Here is a 15,674-nt window from a genome sequence, read left to right on the forward strand (position 1 = left end):
CACGTTCTGCCTCAAATATCACAGTGAGCTCCTCTTCCCTGACCACTGTCCCTCCAACCACAGCACCTCCTCGTCCCCTCCTCTCTCTACCCCATGATTTAGCACCACCCAACAGATTGAAGAAATTAGCGTTTGCTTTTCTCCCTCCAGTGGACTATGAGCCACTGTCTCTTTTTCCATGCTGTATCCACAGCATGTGGAATAGTCCCTGGCACACAGTAGGGGCTCATATCACTTACTCTGCAACGCAACCCAAGGACTTAGGTCCTTCTCTTTACAGAAGAGGAAGCTGGAGCTTAAAGGGGCTACCTGTCCCGCCAAGGCCAGTGGCTGAAGGGGGGCCACCTGGGCCGGGCTTCCTCACCAGGACAACCCCGCTCCCCACCTCTTTCCAAAGGATACTTGAGACAGCTCAGTCCATATATCCCTTTTTACCCCTCTCCCCACCAACTCACCCCACGCCTGGGCTCCCGATCTGCTCCTAACGCCCTTACCACTCCACCCCATCCCTGTCCAGTTAAGGACAGCAGGTGGACAGCTCAGTCCACATAACCCTTTCTATCGCTCCCCGCCCCCCGCCCCCAACCCCTCCTCTTCCCACCAGAAGAACCTCGTCAGTTTTCCTGCCCCGAACTTGCCCTCCAGTGCATATAATTTACAATTATATGATTATGACATACATATCTGTCTTCCTCGGGCCCTCTCGCCCAGTTGGGTTTGAACCTAGAGGGGACCCCGGCCGGCCCAGGACGGCTAACGATCCAACCCGGTAGGGGCGGGGCAACGTCAGAGAGCAGAGAGCATGCGCCCAGCGCCCGAGGCTGCCTTGACCTCGTGCAAACTTCTAATGCGCAAGACCTGTAAGGCTGCTGGCCCTCGGGTCCCTCCGAAACTGGCTGGAACCTGCCCTACCCACTCCTCCCGCCAGGCCCTCCACAGGTCAAGCCCTTGTCCCTGCGGTTCCCCACGCCACCCGGCCCTGTCCTTTCCTTCCTCCGTCTAGAGCAGGGTTCTCAACCTGTGGCTCGCGACCCCTTTGGGGGTCAAACGACCCTTTCACAGGGGTCGCCTAAGACCATCGGAAAACGTATATAATTACGTATTGTTTTGTGATTACTCACTATGCTTTATGTTCAATTTGTAACAATGAAAATACATCCTGCATATCAGATATTTACCTTACGATTCATAACAGTAGCAACATTACAGTTATGAAGGAGCAACGAAAATAGTTTAATGTTGGGGGTCACCACCACATGAGGAACTGTATGAAAGGGTCGCGGCGTGAGGAAGGTTGAGAACCACTGGTCTAGATGGTGCTGTTTCTCCTTTCTAAACACGCGCTGGCCGAGGAAGGAGCACTGGGTCAGGAGCCCGAAGACCCGGTCAGGATGGGTGCTGCTGCTGTGTGATCGCAGGTAAGTCCCTCACATCTCTGAACCTCAGGACCCTTATCTGTAAAAGGGGAGTGTCGACACCCACTCAGCTACCCTTTGGCTTGACCTGAGTCAGATGTTTAACAAACGCCGGACAGCCAGCCTTTCAGACTCTAAAGCAGATCTTGAAGGGGCGTGTGTGTGTGTGTGTGTGTACTTCCTTCATAAGTCTGTGCATCTAATAACTCCTCGTAAACCACTGGCTTGAGCCTTTTGGTATTCAGGTCTTGTTCTCCCTTTGTCTCCAGGAAAACTTTTGCCTTAAAGTCTAATTGTTCTGATACGAATTCAGCTACACCAGCTCTATTGGGGTTATTTGCCTGGTTTAATGTTTGCATCCTTTTACTTTCGGCCTTGCTGTGTCCATATATTTTCGGTGGGTCTCTTATAACACAATATGGCTGGATTTAAAAAAAAAACATTTACAATTATATGATTATGACATATACAAACCATCTCATTTTTGTGCCTGTTAATGATCAAACTTCATGTTTTTCTTTCTTGTCTTTTTTTCTTGTTTCCCCCTCCCCTTACAAATGTCTTGCAACTTACACATCCTATTTCTATTCTTTCAGTGGTTATCCAACACATTTTGTGTATTTAATTTGACAAAGTCTAAAGTTAATCCAGTATTTACCCTCCTTCCAGACAAAAAAACAACAAAAAATGAACAAGTAAACCAAAAACCGAAGACTTTATAACACTGTTTCTGGTCAACTCCCCCTGAACTATATTGTTATTATTGTGAACACTAAACCACATTTACTGTTTCCTTCTTGCTTCTCAGATCTTCCTTATGGAAAAATGTCCTTCCACGAAGATTCTTCATACGTTTCTGTCTTGAAGGTCTGTTGGTGATAAACTCACTGTCATTTCTCTAAATGTCTTTATTTCACCCTTATCCCTGAACGCTCACTCACTATTACAAACTTCAGGCGGAGTTATTTTTATCACCACTTTGATGATAACACTCCTGTCTTCGACGTGTATTGTGGCTGCTGGCAGGTCATCGGTTGCCGGTGTAGTTGTCATTCCTTGGATGATATCTTTTCTACCTGACTGCCTTGGGGATCTCGATGTTTGTGTTTGGCGTCCTGCAGTTTTTCTTCATCCATTCATCCTATCCCTATCATAAAGCACTTACTGGGTGCGGGCACTGTCCCAGGTGCTGAAATGACAGCAGTGAGTGAACTAAGTTCCAGTATGAGGACATTAAGTGTGGGGGCTGGGCACCAGGCCTTGACCTCTTTGTACTGGGGACAAGCCAGGATGGGCCAGACACCCGGGGCCCAGTAGTCAATGTCCATCCCAGTCAGTGGGGCGGAGCCCTGGCCAAAGGGCCCTCAGAGCTTCTGGACAGTATCAGTTCCGGTCAGCTCCGAGGCCAAGACCCAGGGTCAGCCAGGAAGCGGTCACCTGTCGCCTCCTGACCCAACACCATCCCAGGCTGGAGGAGCAACCCCACCAACAACTTAGCTGCTATCTCAGGAGCCCCTCCGGGGCCGGGCGCTTCACATTCCATTTGCATCATCGCCCTCTGGCAGGCGTCAGTCCCCATCCAGAGACGCTGAGGCCAGAGAGGCTAAGTGGCCCACGGGCACACAGCCAAGCGATGGCAGAGCAAGACTCAAACCATCACCTGAGTCCGCTGATTCAGAGACGCAGACATCCATCTGCCACACTGAACACAGGCCCCCGGTCATGAGCCCCTGCCTTCTCCTGTCGCAGCAGAACAGGCTGCTCAGTCCAGGTACCCTGTGGGTTTGCAGCAGAAACCTTCCTGGGAATGGCAGCTCCAGGCGCCAGCCCTGCTGGGGTATTAAACATGGCTCCACGCACATCCAGCTACAGAATTCCCCAAACTTTAATGCCATGCCTCTGAGAAGGGAAGCTGAGGGCTGAGGTGGGTCTCAAGTTTAGTCGACACCGCCTGCCTCCAGCCCCGGGTTCCCAGGAGTAAGTGATCAGGTGGTGAGAAGCACAGCACCTCGTCCTATACCACAGACCTCCTTCTGCCGGGGGTGCGGGGTGGCGGGGCTCGACAACTGCGGGGAGGCCCAGGGCGGGGGTGTCACTGGCCCTTAGAGGCTGGACTCTGCCCGGCTCAGGAGTGACTTGGCCTGGGGCCGGCGCGGAGCAGCTAGGGGTGGAGGTGAGGAAAGTGACCACAGTTCCCAGCCTGGGACCAGTGAGGTACTTGGAAGTGGGTGGGGAGTCTCGGGGAGCCTGGGACAGCTGTGTGCACAGAGCCATTCCGGCAACACCTGAGATGGGGCATAGGACACGGTCCACATTAAGTCCAAGAGAGGGGGGGTCAGGGGCAGCCGTAGATCGGTGTCCAGGGCACAAGGAAGGCCCTGCTGACCAACCTCCCCTACAGTCTGTGATTCTGGCCCCAGAGCTGCGGCCAGGGCAGCAGGGCTGGCTTCAGTACCCTTGGGAGGTGTGACCCTTGTTCTCCGCGCCTGCATAAAAGTCTGTGGGGGCCTCTGGTGAGTCAATCGTCTGGTAGGCACTGCGCTGAGATGTGCTTCCAAAACCTAGGAGGGCGGGGAGATGGAGAGAAAGCAAAAATGAGGGGTGAGGCTCAGGACATTCCACTGAGTCCAAACCAAGACCCACTCCACCCTCACCAGGCAGACCAGAGCCGGCATCCTGGCACCCAGGGCAGCGACCGTGGCCACAGCCCCAGATACCAAGCCTTTCACCATAATGTTCATTCAATCCTCCTATATCCCTATGAAGCAGGCATTTTTCTGTCCCCACTTTACAGATGAGGAAACTGAGGGTCAACAAGATGAACTGACTTGCCTGAGATCACATAGCTCAAAGCTGAGGACAAGGATGCAGATGGGAGCGCTGTGTTCCTCTATCCCAACGATTTCCCACCCTGCTTATATGGCGCATGCACACACACACACACACACACACACACACTAAAATTCTGTGCCACACCAAAACATGTATTTTTTTCCAATCTGACAAAGAAAAAGTATAACTTTGATTCATTCACACTAGATGGCTATTGTGTTGGTTGCTATAATTTCTTTCCCTGACAATCTAAGGCAGTGATGGCGAACCTATGACAGGCGTGTCAGAGGTGACACACAAACTCATTTTTGTGGTTGATTTTTCTTTCTTAAATGGCATTTAAATATATAAAATAAAGATCAAAAATGTAAGTCTCTGTTTTACTATGGCTGCAAATATCAAAAAATTTCTATATGTGACACGGCACCAGAGTTGAGTTAGGGTTTTTCAAAATGCTGACACGCCGAGCTCAAAAGGTTCGCCATCACTGATCGAAGGGAAGAGAGGTCAGTGCTCCTGACTAAATAGCGTATTTTAAAAATTCTCGCGGCACACGGGTTGCAAGTCGCTGCTCTCTCTATCCAGAAGCTCAGAGCCTGGCCGTTGCAGAGGCTGGGGCCGGGGGTGCGAGGCAGGCGGCAGGGCTCTCAGTGCCCACCCTCCACACTCCCATCTCCATGCTGCTCATCTGTCTGATGATCCTGAACAAGGGCCTCAGTTTCCCCATCTGTCCAGTGGGAGGAATGTTACTGGCTCCCCTCACCCCAGGGCAGGCCACAGGCCACTCCTGCCTGCCCTTGGCCCCACTGCTCCACCAGGCAGGTCACCGGTCACTCTCGGCCTATCTCAGGAGTGAACGGTTGGAAACCTCACCCATCTCTCCCCACTTCTGAGAGAGAGGAACGGAGAACATGTGTGGGAAAGAGCACGGAAATGGCTCGGCCACCACGTGGAGGGGTACAACCAGATGAAGCCGTGCAGCAGGGCAGTGCGGGGCTAAGGGAGAGGGCCAGTAGGCAGGGTAAGCCCTGCAGGTGAGCGCTGCCTTCGGCTGAGGCTCCCTGGCTCATGCCGGCACCATCTCTCCTTTGGCCACCCAGATCCCAGGAGGCAGGAGAAGGGGGCTCTAGGGATGGGGTTGGTGGGAGCGGAGAAGAGAGGGTGGCCCTGCAGGTGCCTTGAGTCTCAGGCTGCAGACTGCCCAGAGCTGCCCATGGAACCGGATGATCACTCCCCCAGCTGCATCCGGTGTTTGGGCTCAGAGGGAGTCCTGGCTGCTGCTTCCACTCTGCCTCTAGCCTGATGGCAGGGCAAGGTCACAACAGGCTGGAACAGCTGTGTGCACAGAGCCAACACCTGAGATGGGGACTAGGACACGTTCCATATTAGGTCCATCGGGGCTGGCTTCAGTACTCTTCAGCAGAGACCAGGAGCTGGCACAGCTTAGGGGCAGGGGCTGTGGGTCAGGGGCTGCGGGGGAGACAGAGGAGAGGTGGGGAGCTGGGAGCATGCTCACCTGGATAGTGGTCCCCCCTGGAGCCGAACGGGGCCTCGCCCCCGCGCTGCAGGTACATGTTGTAGAGCATGAAGCAGGAGAAGGGCTTGAGGAGCAGGCTGAGGATGGCCATGCCGGCGCCGAAGCGCCCTACGTCCAAGAGGCCGGCCCGCGGGTAGAAGATGCTGATGTGGATGATGTCCAGGAGGATGGTGACCACCAAGCCACCCAGAAACTGTAAGACAGGCCAGCACAGAGCCCAGGTGTGACCACGTGGCATCGGAGTTCATCAGAGTTCACTGCCTCCGCGTCCTGCCCCCCGTCACGTAACCAGGCCAGAAGCTGCCTTTCAGCCCTACTGTGACCTCAGGGGTTGCTGGAAAACAGGCCCAGCAAGCAGGCAGGACCCTGTGGATGAGACGCCCGCCCGACGGGACTGCAGAGTGGAGTAGGGACTGGGGTGGGGGGGCGGGGGGCGCATATCTGAGGCCCAGCCCCAGCCTGCCAGCCCCACCCAAGCCCCCGCCCATCTCCTGTCACCCTTGAGGCCAAGACAGGGTACAAGACTTGGTTCCAGAACCTCTGAGATGGAAGGTACCTGAGTTCACCCACTCTGTCTCCACCACCAAGGAAATCCCTTCTCTGTCACCCTGAGAGGCCCCAGCCACCACCCTTCAGGGAGAGCTTAACTGGGCTGTATCCACTTTGATCTCACAAAGTAGTAGAGCTCCCTCTTTGCTGGTCTCCTCCTAAAAGAGGGTCCTGGCGGGGTGGGGGTTTCGGGGGAGGGTCTTGAGTACGTGTCCCACTGCCCTCGGGGCGTGGCCAGCCTGGGCCATTGGTCGGACCCCGCCCCATGCCTTCCTGCGGGAAGACCATGGGCTCACTCTGGGCTCTCTGAGCCAGGCAGGCAGAGAAACAGGCCCGGGCCAGGCTAGCAAACACACGCAGGCTGCAGCCCGGCTTTAGAAAACGGGAAAGAGGAACAGGCAGAAGATTGGAACAGGTGCAGGGAAGACAGAGCAGGGGCCGCAGAGCAGCCTGCAGCCAGGCCCAGTGCTGCGTCCCCAGCTCACCATGCTTATAGCGTCGATGGAATCCTTCTGAGCCACGGCCCAAACGCCCAAGGCCAGGGCGGTGAAGTTGGCCCAGGCATAGGGGCCCCCGAACATGAGGCAGCCCCTGTGGGAAGATGGATCTGAGTCAGGTTAGCCGGTGACTGCCCCACAGGTGCTCCCCCGCCCCCCACAGGCTACCTCCCTGGAGCGCCAGGGTCTCAGGGAGCCTGAGAAGAGGCCACAGTAGGCCAGGCGTCTGTGCCCAGCTGTGAGCCAGGAACATCAACAAATCCCAGCAGCCATGCGTTTCACATGGATGCCTTCGGGCCCAAACCACCATCTCTCCTGCCAGGACGTACCAGCCCGCCTCCCACAGGTCTGCTTCCTTCCACTCCTGCCCCCTCCGGGCCATTCTCTAAATAGCAACCAGTAAAGTTCATCTGGTGAGATCTCCTCCGCTCCAAGTCCTACCAGTTTTCTGCCCCACTTGAAATAAGAGACTCTCTCATGGCCTAAGGGGCCCAGTGGGAGACACTGGTGACACCTGTGCCTACCTCTACCCTGAACACCTGGCCCCTTTTTGTCATTTCAGACTCAGCTCAAATGTTCACCAAGACTCCTTCCCTGACCGCCCAGTTTTAAGTGCCACCTCGTGACCGTCTAATGCAATGCCCACCCTATTTTATTTCTTAGGGTGTTGCTACTAACTAATGTTTACTAATTGTCAACCCAATGAAAATACTAATTACCATAGAGCCCTGACTAGTATCTGGCACATTTCTAAATGCTTTAAATGAACTCGTTTATGTGCATTTGTGTTAACAACTCAGGGAAGGAGGCACTATCATTATCCTCATTTTACAGGTGAGGAAGCTGAGGCTCAGAGAGGTCAGGTAACCTGCCCGAGATCCCACAGCTGCTAAGTGGCGGCGCTGGGATTTGAACCCAGGCAATCTGGCTCAAGAGGCCATGCTCTTTCTTAAATTTTTTTTTATTGATTTCAGAGAGGAAGGGAGGAGAAAGAGATAGAAACATCAGTGATGAGAGAGAACCATTGATCGGTTGCCTCCTGCACACCCCCTCCTGGGGATGGAGCCTGGGCGTGTGCCCTGACCGGGAATCAAACCGTGACCTCCTGGTCCTTAGGTCGACGCTCAACCACTGAGCCACACCAGCCGAGCCAGGGGCCATGCTCTTATTTGCCATTTTCCCTGGACCTCGACTGCCCCAGCGCACAGTGAGGCGCTTCATCCACTAAACAACAATCCTTAAAGTGCACCAGCCAGGAAACTCATCCAAGCAGTTCAGCGTAGAATACAATGAGGCTCCACAGTCCTGGAGTCGGTCATCTCTCTCATCCTGGGGTTTTAAGAGAGCACGTGCTGGGGCCGAATGAAGGCCAGGCTCCCCAGCCCCGAAGCTAGAGGAGTGTGGCTGAGAAATCTGTATTTGACCTTGCTACCCTGGATGAGGGCTTGGAGCTCCTAGGACAGCAGTTATCAACCTGTGGGTCGCGCGACCCCTTTGGCGGTCGAACGACCCTTTCACAGGGGTCACCTAAGACCATCCTGCATATCAGATATTTACGTTACAATTCATAACAGTAGCAACATGACAGTTATGAAGTAGCAACGAAAATAATTTTATGGTTGGGTCACAACATGAGGACCTGTATTTAAAGGGCCAGAAGGTTGAGAACCACTGTCCTAGGAGGCCGCGATGGCCAAGGCCTCCAGGGACTGCCTGCCCCTCCCCCATCCCTGGGACATGGGCAGCTTGCTGACAATCTTCTTGACAAAGGTGCTATTTAGTCCTGGAACTGGCTGGGGACACAGGAGACATGTGGGCCCATATCCCAGGAGACAGGCGGACACAGAGGCGGACACACCTGCAGAGTCACTTACCAGGTCGTCAGCAGCCAGTGAACCAGGATGATCAGCTGTGGCACAAAAAGGGGGAGGGGGGAGATCTGTAAATGTGACCACCATGGGGAGCAGGGGGTGGGGAAGCCTGTGGAGCCAGAAAACCCAGGAGGCCACTGCCTGGCACCGAAGAGGCCTACACAGATGTCTGCCATGGCGAGTGAACTGGTGGAGGAGGAGGAAGGCCAGGCCAGGCCAGGCGGGGGACACTGCCCCCTCACTCCGCCCCATTCCCTCGGGGCAGCTGACCCCGTCCCTCTCTTCCTGCTTCCAAAGGCTGGAGGCTCCTTTGGGGAAGCGGGAATCTGCCCTGGAATGGAGGAGACCTTGACGGGAATGGCCAGGGTGGTGGCGAGGCGCTCAAAGAGGCTGATTTCTTGGGACTCCGGAGCTGGGGTGCCGTGTGGGGCAGGAGTGGGGGTGCAGCTGGGGGCGGGGGGGCAGGGGCCTTGAGGGCCTTGGAGTGTGGATTCCATTCCACGTGAGGAAGCCACGGCGGGCTCCTTGGTATGCTTTACGCTCAGGGGGAAAAACCCTCTGGCTCTTTTGTCATATTCCACCCTTTTCTATTGCCCCATGTGTCCTTAAAGGAACAGCCCCCTTGACTGGGGCTGGCCTCCACTGCTGGTCATCGAAAGGAAACTGAGAAGAAGCCACTGTGCCTGGAGTAGAAGATAAGAGGAGAGTTAGGGAGGGACGTCAGGTGGGGGTTGGGCAGGGCTGGCCCTGGGGGTGGGGGCGGATTCTGATCTCTATCCTAACAGCCAGCCACTGTCCCCTCTGTTCTGCAGGAATCCCTGCCCACAGAGGAGAGAGATCTGCCCAAGGCCACACTGTGCCCAGCCACAGCGGTCCTGGCATCTGCCTTCCGGACGAAGAGGAGGCGCGGAGGAGGGAGGCACAGGGGAGTCACAGCACCACCTCGGCCCCGAGAATCAACACCTGACCCTTCCCACCGTGGGTTTCTGTCTCAGAACCCGTTCCTTCCCCAGTGCTCTGGCTCCGACACCCCCGCTGTGCGCACCCAGGTCTGCACCAAAGGGCCCTGCAGAGCCCGGCTTTCTGGTGAGAGGAAAGGCTGAGACCAGGGGGGCCGCTGATCCGCAGGGAAGCGTGTGGCGAAGTCACCCTGTGACTTAAAGGCTTTTCCTAGCGTCGGAGGGGCCTGGAAGACGGAGTGAGAGCCTGGCTGAGGTGTAAAGCGAGGCCATCTCTCCTGGGAAGCAAAGGGCATACCCTGGAAACATGGCAGATTCTCAAAAGACATCCGGCCCATCCGTGTGACATCGCTCTTGTCTCATAAATATTTAAGAAACTTTGCACAACCTGATCACTTCTCTTAAGCCCCTGGGAAAAGAAACCCACCGAAGAGCAAGCCTCCCCTTCCTCAGTTTCCCCAGCTTTGTAATGGGCGGGCACACCCACCAGGCCCCTGTCCAGGAAGCTCCATAAGAAACTCGGCCAGACCGGCCCTGCCCTTCCCCACGGTTCCCCTGGAGAACAGTGACTCATCTCAGCGCCAAAGAGCTGTCCGCAGGCTCCGGGGGAGGTTTCCCATAACAAGGGGCCACCCGGGATGCTTAGGTGCGGCCATGGAGAATGGGGTGGGGGGGTAGGGGAGGCGCCGGGACCCGGGGGTGTGTCTGGGCAGCCAGACAGCTCCTGGCTGGGCAAGAGGAAGGGAAGACCCGAACTCTCCTTCATACTGGGAGACTCTTCACACAGTGCTCGGCCGAGGGCGGCCGCCCAGCCCGTTTCCAGATGTGTCAGAAGACCGGGCAAGAGAGGGTCAAAGAACCCAGGTAGCAGGGCGCATAGGATGCTGGGTTAGGAATAAGAGACCAGGGTTCTGGTCCAGGGCCCAGGGCCCTTGGTGGCTGTGAAATGGAGACAAGGCCCATCACCCACATGTCCTGTGGGGGTGCCTCCACTGCTGAGCCAGGCATCAGGACGGTCCCTGGAGGTACCCGCTTAATAAGCAGAGGTACCGTGTGGGACAGGCATCCGCAACAGCGTTGACAAGAGCAACTCCCGCTCCTGAGGAGGAGGTGCCAGCCACATGTCCACACCGCCCCGGACACTTGGCCCATGGCATCCTCGCGACTACGTGGGGGAGAATATGAGTCCTGTTTCAGAGGTGACGTGAACTGGACCAGAACATAACACTCACAAACAAGACAGCCCAGATGCAAACCTCAGACCTGGTTTATCCGTTCGGAGATTTTATGCCAATAAAAACAGAACGCCACACCCCCTCCTGGACCCCTGGATCCTCCTCTTAGCGCCCTAGAAGATAGGGCTTATTTTTGTCCTCTTTTTACAGCGAGGAAACGGATCCTCGGGAGAGGTTAGGAAACCTGCTCAAGGCCACGCGACTAGTAAGTAGCAAAGCCTGGCCTTGAGTGCAGGTTTGGCCCCAAGGCCGGTGCGACACTGTCAGGATCTGGAAGAGCAAGGGAAGGGCGGGTGGAAACGAGGTTCAGCCTGGAGGAGGGAAGGCAAAGGGCAAACCAAGGAGTTATGAGGACCTGGACTTGGACCCTTTGTTGGCCGCTAGAGCCCGTGGGGGCTGGAATGGAGGTGGAGAACTTCCCAGACAGGTGTGGACAGACCTCAGATCAACATACAGAACAACATATGGAATATATTCCTACCAGTGCCGTGCCAACACGATCTGTTAGGTGAGGTAGTGAGATCCCTGAGGGTGGCTGGGGCTCAGGGACACCCGTCAGGGCTGCCTGCCCTCGAGGGGAGACAGAACCAGGCAGTGGCTAACTGTGTGGAGCTAAATATGTGGGTCCATGACGCAGAAGCTGTGTGAGCGTGGGCAAGTCACCTGCCCTCTCAGAACTGCTGCTTGCTGTTCTGCATATTAGGGCCAACATGCCTGTTTCATAGGGTCGCTGTGTGGATCTAGCGGTACAGGGAGGTGGAGAGGTTTATGAAACCCTGAATACAGTGCCTACCAGGTAGTCAGCCCTTGATACCAGCTGTCCTGAATTCTTAACCCTAATTCGACACGATCCCTACCCCTTCCCAAGGGCGTCTTTCAACAGCGGCTCATGAACCCAAGTCTAGTCCTTTCTCAGCTTGTCTCAATGTCATTCCTCCAGCGCAGGACCTGCCTCATGACAGAGCTCAAGTTAGGGCTTCTCCTTTGTGCAAAGGGCCTGGGGCGACTATTTCTTCTCATCTGGCACCACTGCCCACTCTGCCGGGGCACAAGCAGGCAATGGGCCAGTGAAGAAGTGGGGAGGGAGTGCAGGGGCATGGGGGTGGGGACGGGCGGGGGGCATTTCCCAGCTCCCTCGGGGCCCTGATCTCAGAACATCTAAGTGGCCCGTGAACGAGGAATTGACAGCTGCCCTCTGTAGGGCGGCCAGACTTAACAACGAGAGCACAGAACGCCTAGCTAATTTTTAACTTCGGATCATGAATATTTTGTCAGTAGGTCCCAACTATTGCCCGGGACATACTTACGCTAAAAAATTACTCACTGTTGATCTGAAATTCAAATTCAGCTGGATGGCCTGGATGTGACCTGGCAACCCCAGTCCCGCGGGGCCTTCCAGCACCTACTTGTCTCTGACTAGGAGCAGCGAAGGCCCTGGGAGACAGAGGGTCTTATTTCCCCCGTCAAGGGAGGGACCGGCTGTTTCATTCTGGGCACCGAAAGCTCACACCTGTGGCGGTGCGTGGCTGTCAGGCCCATAAAGTTGCTCAAAAAAACACAGCCCCTGATGTACCTAAGCCGTCACTTACTTACTGGGGGCCAGGGAAGGGCAGCTTTGAAGTCTGACCCCGTGGGGTCGGGTCCTGACTCTGCCACCTAATCCCTGTGGGACCTCGGCAAGTTGTTTGCCTGATCTGAGCCGAAGTCTGTTCATCCATAAAAAGATGACAGGATCAGCTTTCTGGGGAGGCTGCTGGGATTAAATAACCTGGCATACCACAGATGCCCCTTCCGATGCCTGCACCTCTGCCCCGTCACCTGATTTTCCCTCGGGGATCTCACCACCTCACGGAACGATTGGCATGAACCCCACACTGTCTGCCACAGAATGAGTCTGGATGCCAACCAACCTCAGCTGCCCTTACATAGATTTCTTCCCAGCTAACACGTGACTCCACGCCCGCTCCCGCGCTCCAGCCACCTCTGCAGGCAGCTGCTGCCCGGAAGCTTCGGGGAGGTTTGCCCCAGAGTGTGACTGCGAAATCGCCCAGGCCTCCTCTCAGAGCCCAAATATGGACCGTGGGTTGTTTTGTCGTCACTTATCACCTGGGTTCGGTTCCTCCTTGAGTACCGCACACCACTGGCTGCTAAAGGCAGTGTCATTTGCGAAGATTCCTGAATAAAGTCTCGAAGGAGACAGCACTGAGGCTCAAGACGGCAACTTTGGTCGCAGGTTCACAGCCTCCGGATGAAAGCTATGGGCCGGCCCTCTGTCGCAAATACGACCCAGGAGGGGTGGGCGGGGAGCTGAGGAGGAGGCTCAGGAAATGAGGACACCCCAGGAACCCAGCAGGGTTTTGCTAAGTGTACAAAGTTGGGGGTTTTCTGCTTTTAAGCAACTTCTAGCGGAGTTCGTGTTTCTTAGGAAATAAGGTCGCAGGGTTGACATAGTTGGGAAAACGAGGCAATCAGGCGGCACTGGGAGGCCAGGGAAAAGGTCCAGCCCCTCTCTCCGTGGAGGGGGTGTCCCCCTTCAACCCCCACCCCCGCCCCAGGGCTCAGCGATTCCCTCCCCCGCGCCTTCCTCCTCCTCCAGCGGAATTCTGGGCGTGCGGGCCGAAGCGATCCTCGGGGGCTGGGCGCCTCCAGCTGGAGGGGGAGGCCCTTTCCCTCCCGCACCGCCTCCAGTTCCGCCTCGGGGGGCCTAACCTGGTGGCCTTTTCCTGAACCCCAATCCCTGCCAAGGTTGGTCTGCCCGCCTCCTTCTCACCTGGCGTCTGCACATTCTCCTTCTCCCCAAACCCTTGGCCCTCTCACCTCTAAACTCCTACTTTTACAAAGCAAACGGATCCATCCCGACCTCGGCCGAAGGCACCGGCACGACCGCCTTGGAGGCTCCAGACCTACGAACTCCGGAGGGAAACTTGCCAGTCCCGCCCAGCCCGCTACCCGGGCTCCAACCCCTGCTCAACTCCCGGCCACGTGAGCCGAGTCACGTGACCGCCGTCCGGTTGCTAGGAGATGGCGTCGGCTGCCAGCGCGTCCTCCAGCCCAGAGCTACTGCCACTCACTGCTCCGGCAGTTCCCCCAGACGGCTGGAGAGCCCCAGGATTTGTCACAAAGGGCACAACATCCGGGCTGGTTAATATCCCAGTAGGTGGACGATAGGACCACCTGCAGCCGGGAGAGCTTGGGGGAATGTCCAGGTGCAAACTGCAGATGTGGCAACAGCTGGTGTCTCGTTTCTTAGGGCATCCTCTCTCCTTCCTACTTCCCGATGCTAAAGTGGACACGTTTACGGGACCTACCTCACAGGAGCTAAGTGAACGAATTCATGTTGTTAAAGAAAACTTACCTTGACACTTGTTAAAATGGTAAGGAAGACTTTATTCAAGACTTTTGCAATAGGAATATTGCAAGAGAAGAGAGAAATCAAGCTTAATTATGAAGACAGCAAGGACAGCCCTTAGTGGATAGAGCGTCGGCCTGCGGAATGAAGGGTCCTAGGTTGGATTCCAGTCAAGGGCGCATACCTGGGTTGGGGGCTTGATCCCCAGTAGAGGGTGTGCAGGAGGCAACCAATCAATGATTCACGCTCATCATTGATGTTTCTATCTCTTCCTTTCCCTTCCTCTCTGAAATCAATAAAAAAATATTTTTAAAAAAGACAGCAAGGACAAATGGGGTTTTATAGCCAAGCAGCAGAGTGGCGGGTGGAGGGTGGAGGAGGCAATGGGTGGAAAATTACCAAGAGGAGATGTCAAGGGTAAGTGGGATTATGCTAAACTGACCTAACAGGACCTGCTAAAGGCAGGTCAAGGGCTTAGACATCAAAAGTGCCTGGATGGGGAGAAGGGATGAGGGGAGGGGAGATAGGGAGGGGAAGGGGAAGGGAAGGAAGGCGACTTGATCAGATACAGATACTGAGGTGATCAAATATCAAGGTCAGGATTCCTGCTAAAATGGGCCTATGGAGACCCAGCAAGAACAGGACAGACACGGGGGCCAGGCTGAGGCATAGTCAAGGAGAGCAGCCTACTAAAGTTTGGTCAAGGAGAGAGTGTTTGTCCGGGTAAAGTGCCTGGCTCTTAGTAAATGAACAGTACACATCAGATATTGTCATTATCAACACCCATGGGGCCCATGGTTAGTGCCCACTTGAGTCGAGTGTTCTCCATGCACCCCAGATCCTAGAGGTGTTTAACCCAAGCCTATAGGTCTGTAACAAGACTGTGAACACTTTGTCAGCAGAAAATGCAAAACAATTTCTAGGGTTAGAGCTGACATTTATTAAGTACTTATTTTGTGTCAGACAGTGTGAAAAGCACTCAGAGTACATGCTCACAGCAACCCGATGCTGCAGGTGCTGTTCTTACGCAGCGTTTCAGTGAGGTGACCGAGGTTAAGAGAAGTTGAGAGGCTTGACCAAAGGCACATCACTAGTCGTATGAAACTGGGCTGGGACCCAAGGAGATCTGGCTCTAGGGCCTTGACATTCAGCCACTCAGCTCTGCTGCCCACATCTAAGGGAAACACTGCCCAGGCTGAGATGCAAGGATGGAGGCAAGCAGGGGAAGACAGACTGGAGCCAGATGAAACCCAAGGCTGGGCCTGTGGAATGTCCCAGCAGCTCACCCAGTGACACCATATTCATCCCGACCAGCCGGGGCCAGAAGTGTGGGGTGGGGGTGGGGGCAGTGGTGGTGGTGGTGGTGGTGGTGGTGGTGTAGATCCAGCTGACCCGGGTGGGGATGGAGCCCAGAGGAACAAAGGAAAGTG

General features: G+C 55.4%; 1 protein-coding gene across 1 annotated transcript; it reads right to left on the bottom strand.

Annotated features, from left to right (window-relative positions):
- Positions 1 to 1,847: 1,847 nt before the first annotated feature.
- On the bottom strand, positions 1,848 to 13,875 carry AGTRAP (angiotensin II receptor associated protein; the record flags this gene model as incomplete). Its single annotated transcript, XM_006766798.2, has 5 exons — positions 1,848 to 3,976; positions 5,764 to 5,977; positions 6,819 to 6,924; positions 8,705 to 8,739; positions 13,756 to 13,875. Coding segments are annotated over 5 exons (588 nt in total), but the record flags the coding sequence as incomplete, so codon positions are not given.
- Positions 13,876 to 15,674: the final 1,799 nt, after the last annotated feature.

This window comes from Myotis davidii, unplaced genomic scaffold, assembly GCF_000327345.1.
Source record: "Myotis davidii unplaced genomic scaffold, ASM32734v1 scaffold299, whole genome shotgun sequence".
Classification (NCBI taxonomy): Eukaryota; Metazoa; Chordata; class Mammalia; order Chiroptera; family Vespertilionidae; genus Myotis; species Myotis davidii.